Raw genomic sequence first — 18615 nt, forward strand, 5'->3', positions numbered from 1 at the left:
CAGATGCTGGAGATCCAGAGCAACACAGATAGAACGCTGGAGAAACTCAGCAGGTCAGGCAGTATCTATGGAAAAGAGTAAGGAGTTGATGTTTTGGGCCAAGACCCATCATCAGGTCCTGGTGAACGGTCTCAGCCCAAAATGTTGACTCTTTATTCCTTTCAATAGATACTGCCTGACCTGCTGAGTTCCTTCAGCATTGTCTGTGTTAAAAAGGTCACTCTAAGATTCATGAGCATTTTCCCACTGAACTACCCAAAACTTGATTTTTAATTGTCACTCCAAGCCAGCTTAAAAAAATAGAAAATAAACAGTAAGTAGTCTATTTTGGTTGAGGAATTAATATTAGCACAATGATGGTAGAATTCCCTATTCTTCTTGGACAGGTCTTTGCCAGTTGCCCTGATATCTCTGATCGACCATATGGTCAACTATGTCCATTACCACATCCCTAGTAATGGAATGTGATACCACTGATAACCCCACTGAATGAGGTTCACTATGAGCCAACATTCCCTTGCAGATTTAACACGGTGGGTTGGTGTTGAAAGGTCCCTGAGCACCTGCAGCTAGTTCTGAGGCTCTATAGACAGATAGATGCAGAAAGATTAGCTTCATTTGTCACACGTGCATTGAAACGTACAGTGAAATGTCTCGTTTGCATCGTATCAAATCAACCGGGATTGTGCTGGGCAGCCTGCAAAGTGTCTTCACGCTTCCTGGTACCAACGTAGCACACCCGCACTCACTAACTCAAAATGTGCCTTTGGACTGTGGGAGGTAACTGAAGCAGCTGGAGGAAACCCATGTGATCACAGGAAGAGCACGCCAACTCCTCACAGGCAGCTGTGAGAACTGAACCCCGATCAGTGATCGCTGGCGCTGTCCGTGACGCTACCGTGCCTGCTCTGGTTCCTTGATGTCTCCGTAAATAGTGAAAAAAAAATGAACAGGGGCGGCACATAGTGTAGAAATTAGCGCCACGTTTACAGCACCAGAAACTCGCGTTTACTTCACGGTAGCATAGTGGTCAGTGTAACACTATAACAACATCAGCAACCTGGGTTCGTTTCACAGTAGTGTAGTGATTAATGTTTAAGCTATTACAACGCTTTTAAACCCAGATTCATTTCACAACAGCGCGACGCCATTACAGTGCCAGAAACACGGGTTCATTTCCTGCTGCTGTCTGTAAGGAGTCTGCACATTTTTTCCCGTAACCGAGTGGGTTTCCTCCAGGTGCTCTGGTTTCCTCACACATTCCAAAGACGCAGGGGCAGTAGGCTAATAGGTCACATGGGTGTAATTGGGCGTGTGGGCTCATTGGGCCAGAAGGGCTTGTTACCGTGTTGTATCTCTAAATAAATAAACATTACCTGTGCTCTGTGCACTGAGACGTTCAACTGATGACATCATTGTGTGCATGTTTGATGTATGATGGATTACAGTGGATCATGTGTTGAATCACCCAGTCCAATTTCCTGATAGGTGAAATGTCACATAGAACTGCTCCATCAATCGAAGTACTCCAGGTGAACAGATCTCTGTCCTGTTAGTGCCTAAAATAGTGGTTTCTGACCAATCCGATTTGAAGGCTGTACATTTCCAGTTTAGATATGTGGGAGAACATAAAGAAGCTGACTTACTACAGGCTGAAAACATATATGCAGTTGCCATGACACTTCCACTGAAATACCCTAGGTTAATAACTACTCCTCACTGAAATTCCTTCAGCCCAGTAATATTTTCCAGCCAGTCTCCTTGGAAATGTCAATGTCATTAGTACTCATCAGCTGAGCAAAGATATTCAAGAATGGTGTAAAAATTGACAAGGAAAATCATGTGCCAATGTTAATTCAAGTCTCCCTCCCTGTTTGATTTTTGAATGAACACCAATGGTAATACTTAACCTTTTAGTACTTTGGCACAAAATGGAACTGTTGTGAGTTAATATACATAGCAGAAATATGACTGGAAAAATATATCATAATGATCAACACCATAGATGATTGTGCTTTATACTATTAACTTCATTCCTGAAAGCCTTCAGCACAGGATATAGATGCAGAACTAAGATATCAGATAAATAATCCTCAAGTGCCATAGAGTCATAGAAAAGTACAGCACAGAAACAGGCCCTTCGGCCCATCTTCTCTATGCCAAACCGTTTCCACTGCCTATTCCCATCGGCCTGCACATAGCCTTCCAGACCCCTACCATCCATATACCTATCCAAACTTCTTGGAAGTGTGGAAATCAAGCCCGCATGCACCACTTGTGCTGGCAGCTTGTTCCACACTCCCACGACCCTCTGTGAAGAAGTTTCCCTTAAACTTTTCACCTTTCACCCTTAACCAATGACCCCTGGTTGTAGTCCCACCAAACCTCAATGGGAAAAGTCAGCTTGCATTTATTCTATCTATACCTTTGCACTATTTCATATACTTCTATCAAATTTCCCCTCAATCTTCTACATTCCAAGGAATAAAGTCCTAACCTATTCAATCTGTCCTTACAACTCAGGTCCTCCAGTTCTGGTAACATCCTTGAAAATTTTTTCTGTGTCATAAAGTAAAGAGTAAAACTGAAAAGATTAAAACCTTGAGTATCCCATTAACACCGTGAATAAAGATTTTCATATGCCGGGATCTTGGCTGATTTAAACCACAAACACTTGATTAACTAACTGTGGAAAGATAATCTCAACTCAACCCGGCAACTGGAGCTGCCAATTAATCTTGGCTTTGACCACGATTTCTGTTGGCGTCAGGAGTCAAATAAGGGATTGTTAAGATTTCTTTTTAACTAAATTCAAATCCACATCTGTCAAGCTGAGAACGAGATTTCAAACCATTTAGTGGGATCCCATCATTACTCTCCATCCCATTGACTGAAACAAAATACAAAGGGATTTTGTGGTTCTCAGCGGTGAGTTAGGTTTTCCACTTTGGAATAACTGCAGCAGGGATGGCAGAAAATTGATAATGAGACTCTCTGTAATTAGGCACCTTGTCATACAGACTGGAACGACTTCAGCAATTCAGGTTGGCTTCAGCTATCGCACAGATAATTCAACACAGGTGAATGTTCTATTAAAGTAATGCATTGCTTGCTTGATATCAGCATAATTCAAAACAGGTATCAGGTAAGTATCAATATCAGCAACGAAAATCTATCTCCAATCAATAAAGCTACATGTAGCAAGATTGCCACAGTAAAGGCAAACTGAAGCACATGAGCTTCTGTAATCAATGAATTGGTGCTAAACCATTAGTCTAACAGATCTCAGTATACTATAAGATATAGAAGCAGAATTAGGCCAGATGGCCCATCAAGTCTGCTGTACCATTTCATCATGACTGATCTACTTCCTCAGACCCAATCTCCTGCCTTCTCCCCATTTCCTGACTAATCAGGAACCTATCAAACTCTGCTTTTAATATACCCAATGACTTAACCCCCCACAGCCACCTGTGGCAATGAATTCCACAGATTCACCACTCTCTGGCTGAAGAATTACCTCCTCATCTCTATTCTGAGGCTGTGTCCTCTGGTCCTAGATTCTGCTGAGTCCAATCGTTGTGCTCAAGGACACTCCATGAATGTGAATACAGAAGTGTAGGTTGTGATCTATTGAGAGTGTTTTTATTTTGTTGTTGCAACCACATTCTTCTTGACTGTGCGAATTCACTGCCTGCATTGCATCAGTGACCGCACTTCAGGAAGTACTTCACTTGTTGTGAAGCATTTTTGGTTGCCCAGACATTTTGAAAAATGTGTTCCTTCTTAATTAAGATCCGGCCAGCATAAAGCTTGATAGTTTTGAAATGGTTTAATAGTTGAACAGTAGGATATTGAGTATTAAAAATTGTGACTAATGAGTTATTTAACTGGTCAAAATTAGCGTCTCGTTGACATTTAGAGTTATCATCTTTTCTTTCCTTATGGGATAAACTTAAAATCACCGTTCAAAAGTTGAATGAAGTGTACACGAGATTACTATTAGAGAAATGTCTATAAAATTCATTTTTTAGAATAAATAAATTGTGCATATCTGGAGAAATAACATTAACAAGCCATAAGGTATATTTAAGGCAGAGGTTGATTGGTCAGGGCATGAAGGGATATGAGAAGATTGGGGCTGAAAGGGAAAAATGATCAGCCCTGATGAAATGGTGGAGCAGACTCAATGGGCTAATTGGTCAAATTCTGCTCCTGCATCTTATGGTATTATAGTAAAGGAGGTGTATATATATATATATATATATATATATATAAATAAATACCTCCTTTATTATTATATATATTGAGAGGGTACCTAAGGCTTCTGCACGGTACTGTAGTAATTTTATGTATTGCACTGTGCTGTGGCTGCAAAAGCAAATCAAATTTCATTACATATGTGAGTGATGATAAACCTGATTTTGATGGGTCCTTATTGTGGACTGAGAGTGGGAAGGGGGTAGGGAGAGGCGAATCGTGGTTGGACAAAGGGGAAGGGAGAAGAGAGGGAGCGGGAAGAACCAGAGAGACATTCTGTAATGATCAATAAACCAATTGTTTGGAATCAAATAACATTGCCTGGTGCCTCTGGGCTGGGTGTGTCTGCAGCCATGCCACCTCCCCCTGCCCCTGCCCCAAAATTACTTCTCTGCCAGCTGTCCCACACCCCTCCTACATGCTCCACCCCCACCATTCCCAGCATCCTTTGCTTCCACCGGATTTACAAATGGCTCTACACTCCACGTTGACAAATACAGTTCTGTGCAATAGTTCTAACACCCTAGCCATATAAATATACCTAAGACTACTGCACAGTACTATAGTTTGTGAGATAGCTGCAAAAAAAAAACTCTGGTTGCTAAAGTCCTGAGATTATCAGTAATATCCTGAATGTTCCTTCTCCATTTTGAGCAGATGTGATGGAAAGGCTCCCTGCAGTCAGTATAGATGTTTTTTTTTAAATTATTTAGTGATACAACACAGTAACAGGCCCTTCTAGCCCAACATGCCCAAGCTGCCCAATTACATTTCTGATACCAATTCACCCACTAAGCTATACATCTTTGAAATAAGGGAGCATCTGGAGGAAACCAAAGCTATCATGGGCAGAATGTACAAACACCTTACAGGCAGCGGAAGAAATAAAACCCAGGCCTTTGTCTCTCTAATAGTGTTATTGTGCCATCTCGATGATACATTTCTTCAAGTAAGCTTTGTGCAGATCCTTGAATGACGTTCTCTTCCTGTCTGATAATTTCCCAAGGCAGAGCTCAGAAAGGAGTGGCTTTTTTTGTACATAAATAAAAAAATAAATAAATAAAGTTTAAATATAAAATATAAAAAAAATAAAAAAAAAGAATAAAAAACTGATGAAGGTGTTAATTTAAATACTCACAGCTGGTGTCAGCTTCAGTTCGGCTCTCTCCCTGTCTCCTTGCTCGAAGAACTCACTCGTTACCAACTCTGCCACCTACAAAACAGAAGTGTATGTGTTCTATAAACTTACCTACCATGATTTCAGACTGACCAAACACATTTTAATTAGAGCAATTAATTATCAATAAGTCATATGTGGCTTTAAAGCTTCATGCAATATCACAAAGTTCAAAGTACTGTGTATTTGTCACCATATAATACCTTGAGATTCATTTTCTTGCAGACATTTACAGGAAAATAGAGTTTATGAAAACTATGAATAACTAAGACAGACAGCAATGGGCAACAAAGACAAACTATGAAAGTAGTAACAAAAAGAAAGACAAAAGAAAAAAATAATACTGCAAGCATAAGTTATAGAGTCCTTGAAAGGCATCCATAGGTTCTAGGGTAATAACTGTTCCTGAACCTGATAGTGTAATAATGCTTCTGTAGCTCTTGTCCAATGGTAGTAGCGAAAAGAGAGCCTGGCCTGGATGTTTCCCTTTTCTGAATAAGAGAAGTATCAGTAATAAATTGTCTTGTCTACCTATTGTTTTCAGATTTTACTACTAGCCATTGTTGTACCAAAGCTGTTACAGATCCCAAACATTAACTGTTTCTGATCTTTGCCTTTTCTTTGACCAGTTACAAACTGCTTCCATCTTTGTATTAGATATTTATGCAGGTGTTTAGAGATAAACTAAAACTAAGTGTGAAAAAGAGAACAAAGAGCACAGTTATTTTTAAGTAACTTAGAAAAGGAGGAGGTACCGGAGCCTAAAGGCACATACTCAACGATTCAGGAATAGCTTCTTCCATTGTCATCAGATTTCTCAGTGGACATTGAACCCATGAACAGCACCTCACTAACATGAGGAAATCTGCAGATGCTGGAAATCCAAAGCAACACACACACAAAATGCTGGAGAAAATCAGCAGTGTCTATGCATAAGAGTAAACAGTCGACATTTCGGGTCAAGACCCTTCATTAGAAAGAAGGGTCTCAGCCCGTAACATAGAATGTTTACTCTTTTCCATAGGTGCAGTCTGATCTGCTGAGCTTTTCTGGCATTTGTGTGTGTTACTACCTCACTAATGATTTTTTTTGCACTACATATTTAATGAATTTCACAACATATGCCACTGATATTAACACTGAAAAAGATAGAGTGTATATCTACTGGTTGGAAGTCTGGAAAGGTAATGTGCTTTATTGTGATTATGTATTTAAACATTTTATTCTTTATCAAATATTTAAAAAGACAACTGCAAAACATGATACAAATTGCATTAAACCTTGTGTCAAAACTGTCGCTAAGCTACATGAATGTAGCATCCACATGATTAAGTCTGAGGCGTAGCCCACCATCCTTCATAGCAACAAGGCTAATTTGCCTATAATTAAGAAAAGCATGAGAAAATCTGCACATTTATGGCACAGAAATTATTAGTAATGTAAATAGGACAAGGCAATGGCACATTTGTAAATAGGTTCACATACAGTTAGACAGATTGCTTCATAACTCACAAAACGGATCAATCATTTTTCTGCCATTCTGAATGAGATTAGGTGCAATAATTCAAAGAGCAATTACTTTCCTTTATCTAATTTAGGGTGCAGTAATTAACTTAGGGCATTTTCCATACTTGATGTCCACATCACAATATTGAATAGGTACTTATTGTTCATGCCAAGGGCACTGTGTGAATCTTGAAATATCACAAAATGTAACAGAGACAATTCTTGATAAAGACTGAGACTTATGGCTGGCATACAACAGCCAGGGCAAGGGAAAATGCCTCACTTAATTAATACGGATATAACTGTATCCGTAAACATAGTTTTTTTGTAGATGAATGAACAGCTCACACTTTAATTACATATCTTTTCATTGAACAATTTAATACTGAAATTATATTTTTCATTTGTTGCTTTTATACTTAGCTGGAAAGAGGAAATAAAACTTTAAAGTTCAGTTATTTCTGGTTATTCATCCTAGTGTTTGGAAACAGTTTAATAACATGACAGACATGTACTGTACAGTGAACGTGCTGCCACTCTTTTCCTTTTTGGTTTTGTGGCTATCTGGAGAAGAAAAAATTCATTGTGTATACTTTGATAATAAATAACCTTTGACCCTTTCAATTTCAGCAATGGCCAAATATACTGCTGCTGCAGGATATTTTGTCCTTTGAGGACAAAAGATTCTTTCTAGAAATTATATTTTATTGGATTTTTGTGAGGATCAGGCATTAGATTCATTAGCACCTGTTAGCAGGACAAATACATTCGGTGGCCACTTTATTAGGTGCATCTCCACAGCTGCTCATTGATGCACACGTCTAATCAGCCAGTCATGTGGCAGAACTCATGCATAAAAGCCTGCAGACATGGTCAACAGGTTCAGTTGCTGTTCAGTCCAATCATCAAAATGAGGGACGACATGTGAACTAAATGACTTTGACCATGGAATAATTGTTGGTGCCAGATAGGGTGGTTTGAGATCTCAGAAATGTCTGATCTCCTGGGATTTTCGCACACAATAGTCTCTTGAGTTTACAGACAGTGGTGTAATAAACAAAACAAAGTCTAGCAAGAGGCAGTTCTCTGGATAAAAATTGCCCTGCGATTCATAGAGATCAGAGAATGCCCAGACTGAAAAGCGATAGTAACTCAAATAACCACGCTTTACAACAGTTGAGTTCAGAAGAGCACCTCTGAATGCACATCATGTCAAACCTTGAAATGGACAGGCTACAGCAGCAGAAGACCAGAAATATACGTGCAGAGTGGCTACTTTGTTAGGTACAGGAGCCACCTTTTAAAGTGGTCACTGAGTATAAACACCACATTTAAAGGGAGGATCGTTCTGAGGGGAGAACTTTTTATCTGTGACATTAGAAAAAAAAAATCATGCATGGTTTGCTTTGGAAGCAAAATGAAAGTTGTACTGGTTTGGTACTGGAACAAAAGGTGTAGAATCTTGTCCAAGCTAAACATGACTTTCCACCCCTAATCAGATACACATTTTTTTTGCAGTATAAATGTTACTTTTAACAGATTGTGGACTCTATAGTTGTCTTGTTATAAAGGGCAAAAAAATAAAATTTTGTATATAGATTTGAGAAATAAGTGAATTACTAAATACACACACACACACACACACACACACACACACACACACACCCATACACATGTACAAATATATATATATAAACACACAGCATCTATGGAAATGAATAAATAGTCAATGTTTCAGCCCGAAGCATTTGTGTGTCTCTCCTTGGATTTCCAGCATCTGCAGGTGTGTGTGTGTGTGTGTGTGTGTGTGTGTGTGTGTGTGTGTGTGTGTGTGTGTGTGTGTGTGTGTGTGTGTGTGTGTGTGTGTGTGTGTGTGTGTGTGTGTGTGTGTGTGTGTGTGTGTGTGTGAGAGAGAGAGACTTCAAACATAACAACATTGCAATTTTCAAACATTTATTATTCTTTATCATGATGGGAAAGGGTTTCCTGTACTCACCTGCTTAGAGATCTCCCAAGGCTTGGTAACTGCTCCTAAATCACAGGCTGTCATCAGCATAGACCTGATGTCAAAAATAAAATGATAATGATAAATGAAATTGAATTCATCTATCAGAACTGCCGGGACAATTTGAGCCTGATCACCACATCAAGATATCAAATATAACCTGCTTGTTTCTTTCTGATGGACAATGAACTTTTCCTTCTTTTACTGATATTGCAATTATCTGGGGGCAAAATATTGTGAACAGGAGAAGTCTGAAGTAGGAGCATTAAAGTGCTGGATATACTCATCATATGAGCTGGTACCTGTAGAGGGAGGAAGAGATTAATGCTTCCGGTCAATAAGTTTAATCAATTCTGAAGTCAAGTCAGCAGCTTAAGATGTTAACATAGACATCACTTGATCTGCAGAATATTTCCAGCTTTTCAATTTTTTAATTATATTTTGGTTATTAATATTATTTTATTGACTCCATATTGAAGTGTACTTCGAAATAGATTGTTATAATCCATTTGGTAATTACAATATACAGCAGATATGTATAAGCAAAATTTAAAATTGAAATAGGCTATTTAGAGGTATTAGCATGTGATATTATGAAATAAATCATCTTGAGCTGGCATGAAGGGATAGATGTGAATCTTCTTTTCTCTTTCCTATATCCCTATCTCCATTTTGGTTGCTGTGTTAGAGACCTACACCCATTACCGACCCTCAGATCACCATCTATCACAAGTACACCTTCTCCCACATTGCTTCTTGAAAGAACTTGAGCTACACACAGATACAAAATGCTGGAGGAATTCAGTGGGCCAGGCAGCACCTAAGGGAGGAAATGAATAGTCAAAGTTTTTCCTCACCTGGACTCACCTGCTACCCGCCAGCTTGTGCTTCTCCCCCTCCCCCCACCTGGGTTCTGCCATCTTCCATTGCCATCCTGATGAATGGTCACAGACTGAAACTTCAATTGTTCATTTCCTCTCATAGATGCTGTCTAATCTGCTGAGGTGTTCCAGCATTTTTGTGTGAGTTGCTCAAGATTTCCAGCATCTGCAGAATCCCTGGCATCTCCAATGGGGACTTCATTCCTTCAGCAGTTTTTCCATCTTAATCATTAGAGCTGGAACAGAAGTTGTAGAATCAAGTCCAAACAAAGCATGACTTTACGCCCCGAATCAAATATGCATTTCTTTCACAATCAAATGTTAAATGTAACATTTAATTCTGGAAGAGAAGTATATTTGATTAGGGAGTATAAAGACATATTTATGAATACACCCTAATCAATTATACTTCTAGTGAGATTTTCCACACCAACGCCTCCAAAGTTCCTTTCTTTTCCTTGGCTTCTCCACCACCAGAGTTGAAACAATTCTCAACTTCTTTTTCTGATGTCCAAAATATCTGCTCTCACCCTCACCTCCTCTCAGACAGGGTTCCTCTTGTTCTCTTATTCCACCCCAGCCTTAGCACAAAGAATGGATTACCCTCCATAATTTGCATTGCCTTCAATGAGATTCCACCACCAGCTCCATCTCTCCATCTCCTCCTCTCTCCCTTCTCAAATTCCACATGGACCATTCCCTGTGGAATTCCCACTTCTCCAATGCCTTGCTCCCCTCATGGAACTTTCTCATGGGACTGCAGAAGGTGCAACACTTGCCCTTTAAACTTCCCATCCTTTCCCACCATCAACTCTTCCAGGCCAAGCAGCAAGCACTAGACTTTCTTTAATTTTGTGTAATATATTCATTTTTGCAAAATGCATAATATCACAGGCTGAAACGAAGGGGCATAATCATAAGGTGATTGGAGGTAAGTATAGGGGGGATATCAGAGTAAGTTTTTTTATACAGAAAGGTGAGAGTATGGAACACTCTGCCTTTGGTAAAGGCAGATACATTAGAGGTATTTAAGAAACTCTTAACAGAAAACAGGATGACAGAAAATTGAGGGCTAAGCAGGAGAGAAGGGTTAGGTTGATTAGAGTAGTTTGAAGGGTCAGCATAACGTCATAGCCCAATGTCCAGTCCAAACAAAGCATGACTTCAACTCCCAAATCAAGTAATTTTTCTACTCAGAGAGTGGTGGATTCCTGGAATCTGTTGACTGGTATAGTGGTAGAGGCAAATTCCGTAGAGACCTTTAGATAGGCACAAGGTGGAGGGATGTGGACATTGCGTGGGTATGAGGGATTAGTGTTCGGGTGTTTTTGATTTGCCTTTTAGCCAATTTGGCATTGACATTGTGGGCCGAAGGGCCTGTTCCTGTGCTGTACTGTTCTATGCCTACGTTTGTGCATTTCCTCTGGAATCAAACCTGCTGTGCTGTTCTGTGTTCTCTATTGGAGAAACCAAATGTAGATTGAACGACTGCTAATTGCTTCTGTCCACAAGAGTGAGTCAGAGCTTCCTGTCAGCTGATATTTTAATTTTCTATCCTCTTTCCAATCTTCCCCTGACATCCTCTGTCATAATCTGGTATTCAACTTAGCTTCAAGGTTGAGAAGCAGCACCTCATTTTCTGCCTAGGGAAAATGCACTATGTGCAACACGATATCGAATTTATTGATTATAGGTAAGCAGCCAATCCTGGCAGAATAACAGTTCAGCATGGGCTAGATGGGCCAAAGGGCCAGCTTCAGAGTGTAGTGCTCTATGACACTACAACTCTTCAAACTCAAAGTAACTGGGTCACATTTAGGATTTCACAAATCAGTGACCAAACTGCAAATTACCATACTGGATTTAACCTTTATATTCTGGACACATTCCAACTTAATTACAAACCGTGCACGTTGAAGCAAGAGTTATTGGTCCTCTCTTGCCAGACACATCCCAGAGATGGAATAGCAGCTTACACAAATAATCTAGTTTTTATTCCATGCTGGTTAACCAAAAGATCTTTTTTCCTCCTTCCCCCACCCCTCTTCTTCCAATCTCCAACTCTGGCTCCCTTCTTACCCCTTGTCTTCTCCTGGCCTGCCCATCACCTTCGCCTGGTGCCCCTCCTCCTTCCCTGTCTGCCTTGCTCCACTCTCCTCTATCAGATTTCTTCTTCTCCAGCCCTTTAACTTGCCCACCTGTCACCTCCTATCTTCTCACTTCATCCCCCCCCTCTCCCCCACCCAACCACCTACATTCACCTCTCCTGGCTTCACTTATCACCATCTAACTTGTACACTTACCCCTCCCGCATCTTCTTATTCTTGCTTCTTCGACTTTCCTTTCCATTCCTGATGAAGGGCCTTAGCCTAAAAGGTCGAATATGTATTCATTTGCATATTCGCCGCCTGATCTCCCGAGTTCCTGCAGGATTTTGCGCGTGTTATTTTGCGTTTTCAGCATCTACAGACTCCCTTGTGTTTATCTTTTGTTGATGATGTCAAATCACTTAATTGTGCTTGAGTGTCCAGGGAGAATAGGACTGGGCTCTTCTACAATCATTTCATTTTCCCCTTCCTTCCACTAATCAAATAGCCAATCAAAATTCACTCCCCAGTATCACACAATGATATCAGATAGTTGTGAAAGTCAAAATAAACAGCAATGCTCTAGAAACAATATCCCAGCATCAGTCCGCTTTTAATGTTACTATTAGAAACCCCCAAAAGGACCACAACCTTGTTGTGGTTTGGGGGCTTGCGTGCCTCAGTGACCCAGAGAGCTATGTTGGCTGGAGTCAGGGCTTTGTACTTTGGCTCTTCATAGGGTCACCCATGCCAAACAGGTCAAAACGTAGAGGCCAGACTTAGTGGGGTCCACAGCTCCTCCAGATCCGGGGTTTCAGCCAAGGGCTAACAACCTTGACGGGTAAAACAGAAACAGCAATGAAGAATCTTTCTACATCTGAGTGTAGCTGTATTCCTGAGGCCCCACCCAGGACTTCAATGACTGGCTGAAGTTGAAACAGAGAGAAAGCTGCTGACACGCCTACCCTGGTGAGTAGGCCATTGAACTTGCACATATCATTTGCCATTCAACACTTTCTACAGATGAAAACATGGCATTTAACAGTTGCATTTACATTCAGCGGCCATTTTTTTAGGTAGTCCTGTACTCATGCTTGTTAATGCAGATGTCTAATCAGCCAATCATGTGGCAACAACTAAATGAAGAAATGCTTGCAGACATGGTCAAGAGATTCAGTTGTACAGTCCAAACATCAGAATGGGGAAGAAATGTGATCTGAGTGACTTTGACCATAGAATGATAGTTGGTGCCACACGGGGTGGTTTGAGTATCTCAGAAACCACTGATCTCCTGGAATTTTCATTCACAACGGTCTCTAGTGTTTACAGAGAATGGTGTGAAAAAAATCAGTTCTGTGGGTGAAAATGCCTTGTTAATGAGAGAGGTCAGATGAAAATGGCCAGAGTGGTTCAAGCTGTCAGAAAGGTGACAGTAACTCAAACAATCGCACCTTACAATAGTCGTGTGCAGAAGAGCATTTCTGAACACACAACCCGTCAAATCTTGAAGTGAATGGGCTGTTAAACATGATTCTGATAAACATTAGCTCTGTTTCTATTCCCATGGGTCCAACTAAATTCAAATGCATCGTCAATGATTTTTCACTGATCCTCACTTCCAATTGCCCTTGAGACGACTCAAGTTCAGGTGTATTTATCACATGTACATCACAACATACAGTGAAACGTCTTGTTTGCATTAACAATCAACACACCTAAGGATGTGCAGAGGGCAAGTGTCACCACACATTCTGGTGCCAACATAGCATGCCCACAATGCTCGGCAGGTGGTGCTGCTGAGAATGGTGCAAGAAACAGAAAACGATTCAGTGAGCAGCAGTTCTGTGGGAAAAAAAATGCCTTGCTATTGAGAGGGGCTGGGAGAGAATGGTCAGACGGGTTCAAGCTGACAGGAAGGTGACAGGAGCTCAAATAACCACGTGTTACAACAGTGGTGCGCAGAAGAGCATCTCTGAACGCACAGCACATTAAACCTTTAAGTGGAGGGGCTACAGCAGCAGAAGACCACACCGGGTACTATTCCTGTACCTGATAAAGAGGACACCGGGTGTAAATTGTGCCTGACTATAGTAAAACAAAGAAGGAACTGCTGTCTCCTTTCAGAGTGTTGCCTAGTTCATTGATAATTAGTTCCATTAATGGTGTAATTAGTTACCAATGTAATTATTGTGATCATGCATTCTTCACAGAGAAAAAAAAAACAAATCAGTTTCAGAATACTACGTTACCTCAGCATTTGCCTGTGCTTCTCAAGGCACCAGTTATGTTCCCCGGACATGACATACTCGAAGAACGTAGAGCGCAGCCTGCATTCGGATGAAAAAAATAGTACTTTGTTGTATCTGTGCTTAAGTAGCAAGGTGGCATAGCAATTCCAGACACGATTAATATAATCCACTCAGGGAAATTAGTGCATTCGAACAAACCAACAACTGAGTATGCCGTATAACTGCTGGCATCTAAATAGCTTCAGTCAGCAATAAATGTTGATAAATGAGCAATCTGCTAATTATATGATTAAATGAAACAGGTTTTAAAATGCTTACTTTAACATACTAAAAATACAAATGGCTAGAACATGCATCAATTTGAACCAGTCCATTACAATCAGTACCTCTGATAAAATTCATGCATGGTCTAGCAATAAACTTGGTTAAATAACTTGTTAATTTTCACAGTATCTTTAATTCGGTGTCCAGTGACTTTTCAAATGTGCGAAATGAAGTGCAAAAAGGGAACAGTGCTGTATAGATCCCCCATGTACACTTGCATTTCTCCAGGGGTCTGTGTACAAATTCTATGAGAGCTACAACCTTAAGTAATCAAACAGTGTTTCAGAAACTATATCACTGCTTTTCTATCATGTAGATTAACACAAAGGAGAATACAAAAACTGAAAGAAACAAGAAATCTGCACTGGAGCAACCTTATCCCATCTGAATCTGCTTTAGAACAAATTTAACCTTTTTGCTTGGGGCAAAGGTGAGGCAGCATCATGTCCTCTCTGCCCAGGCATAGAAACCCTGGAACACATCCTCAGCAGCTGCCCAAAATCCCTGGGGGAGGCCACGACCACAGACACCATGACCAGATGCTGAAGGCAGTGGCTATTAACAACGGTAAGCACCTCCGCCAACACAGAAAGCCCTTAGCTGGAGACCGACCACAGCCTCAGCCCAGATCACCAGCAGACTTGCTCGCCACGGCATCTGACTGGCAACTGGAAGTGAGCAACTGAAGTTCCCTAATTTCATCCCTGAGCCCTGACATGGTCTTTCTGTTAGAAGCCTCGAAGCAGATGGTCATGGTGGAACTGACAGTGCCTTTGGAAGACTCCATTGAGGGGACGCTCAAATATTAAGAAAGTCAAATACCGGGAGCTGGTAGAGCAGTGCCAGAGACAGGGGTGGAGGGCGCGATGTGAGCCGATAGAGGTTTGGTGTAGAGGTCTTGCTGATTGATCACGGTGCAGAACCTACTCTCTCGTTGGCATTACAGGGGCTGCAAAGAAAGGAGCCACCAGGAGCTGAGCAAACCTCCAGATGGCCATGGATCAATAGGTGCGACCTGTGGCACGGTGCTGCTGGGATACAATCTGGGGCCTGATCAACCCCGGCTGTGTCGCATGGGTGAGGGTGTCTGATATTGGAAAGCCCAAAACACTCAATGACCCCAGGCTGCAACGCCGATGATGTGTCCCATTGCATCCTAGGATGCACTATCAAAGTTCAAAGTAAATTTATTACTGAAGTACATATACATAAACAGCATATACAACCCCAAAATTTATTTTCTTGCGGGCGTACTCAGTAAATACAATAACCAAATAAAACCAGTGGAAGACCACACCCAACCTGGCGGACAATCAGTGTACAAAAGACAACAAACTAAAGAACAAAAAAAAAGAAATAATAAATAAATAAAGCAATGAATATCGAAAACATGAGATGAAGAGTCTTTGAGTCCATAGATTGCGGGAACAGTTCAGTGATGGGGCAAATTAAGTTGAGTGAAGTTATCCCCCCTGGTTTAAGAGTCTGATGGTTGAGGGGTAATATTTGTTCCTGAACCTGGTGGTATGAGTCCCACGTTCCTCCTGTTGGTAGCAGTGAAAAGAGAGCATAACCTGGGTGGTGGGGGTCCCTTATGATGGACGCTGCTTTCTTGCGACAATGTTCCATGTAAGTGTGCTCAAAGGTGGGGGGGGGGGGCACATCCACTACTCTTTGGTAGGATTTTCCATTTAAGGGCTTTGGCGCTTCCATACCAGGCTGTGATGCAGCCAGTTAATATACTCTCCACCACACATCTATAGAAGTTTGTCAAAGTTTTGGATGTTCTGCCGAATGTTCACCAACTTCTAAGGAAGCAGATGCACAGCATGCTTTCTTACCCAGGACAAGTAGAAAATCAATAACTGTTGTTCTGTAAGGAAGCAGCAGACCCAATTTATAAATAAATAAAGCGAAAGAGCAGATATACTGGTCTGGGGGAGAAATGAAAGTAAATGAGAGCCATGATTTTTGTTGATAAGTTCCATGGGATCTTTTGTGTCCAATCAAACGGTGCAAATGAGTGTCTTGGTTGTTTTTTATGTGATCGCAAGACCTTGTGGGACATTGGTCATGTGGAATACGGCAACACACCCAAAATGCTGGAGGAACTCAGCAGGTCAGGCAGCATCTATTCAAAAGAGTAAACAGATGACGTTTCAGGATGAGATCCTTCATCGCCAAAATATTGTCTGGTTACTCTTTCCATAGATGCAGCCTGGCCTGCTGAGTTCCTCCAGCATTTTGTGTCTATTGCTTTGGAATTCCAGCGCCCGCAGATGTTCTTGTGTTTGTAGGATACTGCCAGTCCAGTTCACTGGTTATTGGGAAGACCAAAGGCAGGGGAGCTGCAAGGCCCCAGTTATTGCGTGGGCCAGCCTCCCAAGTCGTGGTATCGTAAGTTGAAGTTGCCCAGGAGAGGAGACGCTGGAGGTGGTGAGGGAGAGAGCTGGAGCCTGTGCTGGGCCGGGGGGCGGGCCTTTCCCGTCAGCAGGGTTCTGTTCCGGCGAGCAGTTCACAGCTCAGAAATGAGGCCCCAGGCTGCATGCAGCACCACAACAGGACACAAATCCAGACAGCCGGACTCCCAAAACACTTGTTTGTGTGTACAGGTTCTACATAAAAGGAGTGTTTGTAAGTTGGGAAGAATCTGTACTGTACTGCACTGAAGTGTCAAGGTAAACTGTGGGTTAAAATCCTGGAACCAGGTTGTGGTGAACTACATATACCTGTCTGGACATGCCCCCCCCCCCCCCGCCCCGCTAACTGCTCCTGTGGCTCCTCCCACAGACCCCTGTATAAAGGCGATTGGAGGCACTGCTCCTCCTTCAGTCTCCAGGATGTTGTGTGATGGTCTCTTGCTGTTGATAGTGCTTTCTTCCAGCTAATAAAAGCCTATCTCTCGCCTCACGTCTCCGAGAGTTATTGATGGTTCATCACAGGTCTTGAACTTCCTGACAGGGATATGTGTGCTAAGAACTGAGCCAGCTTGGCAAATGCAACTCATGCGAACATTTATAACTGAAACAGTAATAACTTAAACGGCAAATCTGCATTGTGATCTCGTTATGAGGGAAATACTTACTCAAAGTAAAGCATGAGGTCAGTGGACAGGATAGCCTGCTTCAGCAACTGCATCAAATCGCTGTATTCTTTGGAGGAAAGGTTGGCAAAAATGTTGTGTCCCTAAAATTAAGACAAAAATCAGGTAACTTAGTCCAAATGTCTGCAAAACAAATCATCACTTCCTGGAATTTTAAAATTTGATTTATAACTGAGGTGTGGGAAAGGAGGGCAATTATAACCAAGGGGGAATAAGAAGTTTGGTAAGAAATTCAGTCATACAAGCAAAAAAAATTAGTAAATTTAATTACCCTGATAAAATCATTTTCCTATGCTACATTAATTTTATTTGTATTTATCTGATAAAATTCTTATAATGTTTCAGTGAGAAAGAGTAGAACAATATTCCAAGTCGTAAAATCATACAAGGCCTTTCTACATACCTTCTCCATGCTGAGCAGTAATACCATCTGACTGTAAAAGGTCCATGTCCCACTATGTCCTTCCCGTCTAAGTACCAAGCCGAATGCCATTTATACTGTACATTGTAACTGTGTATCTCCTCTTACAGCTTATACTGGATAACCACCACCCGATGTGATTAATTTACCTCTCGTATCTCCTTTAAAGTTCTCTCCTTAAACCCATGTCCTCTAGTTCTAGGCTCCCTTGCCCTGAGAAAAAGACTTGATTTGCCCTATCTAAGCTCCTCATTTGGTAAACCTATAAAGTCACTCATTGGTCCTGATGAAGGATCTTGGGCCAAAACATTCGTCTCCATAGATGCTGCCTGATCTATTCAGTTCCCCCCCCCCCCCCCGCATTTTGTGTGTGTTACTCTGGATTTCCAGCATCTGCAGAATCTCTTGTATTAAGTGACTCAGTCTCAAATGTCGATTGTTTATTCCTCTGCATAGACACTGCCTGACCTTCTGAGCTCCCTCAGCATCTTGCGTATGTTACTCTGGATTTCCAGCATCAGAAGACTCTCTTGAGATCACCCTTCGACCTCCAACACTCTAGTGAGAATAAACCCAGCCAATCCAACCTCTCTACATTACTA

General features: G+C 41.4%; 1 protein-coding gene across 2 annotated transcripts in view; it reads right to left on the minus strand.

Moving 5' to 3' along the window:
• LOC132378296 (dual 3',5'-cyclic-AMP and -GMP phosphodiesterase 11A-like) overlaps window positions 1-18615 on the minus strand; it is a 266270-nt gene that overhangs the window by 41752 nt on the left and 205903 nt on the right. For both annotated transcript variants that reach the window (XM_059945103.1, XM_059945102.1), the window contains 4 exons: window positions 17575-17675; window positions 14166-14243; window positions 8940-9003; window positions 5399-5473 (listed from right to left, as the gene is read on the minus strand). In XM_059945103.1, coding sequence (XP_059801086.1) covers window positions 5399-5473; window positions 8940-9003; window positions 14166-14243; window positions 17575-17675 — 318 coding nt within the window. The remainder of the gene's footprint in view (window positions 1-5398; window positions 5474-8939; window positions 9004-14165; window positions 14244-17574; window positions 17676-18615) is intronic.

This window comes from Hypanus sabinus, chromosome 20, assembly GCF_030144855.1.
Source record: "Hypanus sabinus isolate sHypSab1 chromosome 20, sHypSab1.hap1, whole genome shotgun sequence".
Lineage (NCBI taxonomy): Eukaryota > Metazoa > Chordata > Chondrichthyes > Myliobatiformes > Dasyatidae > Hypanus > Hypanus sabinus.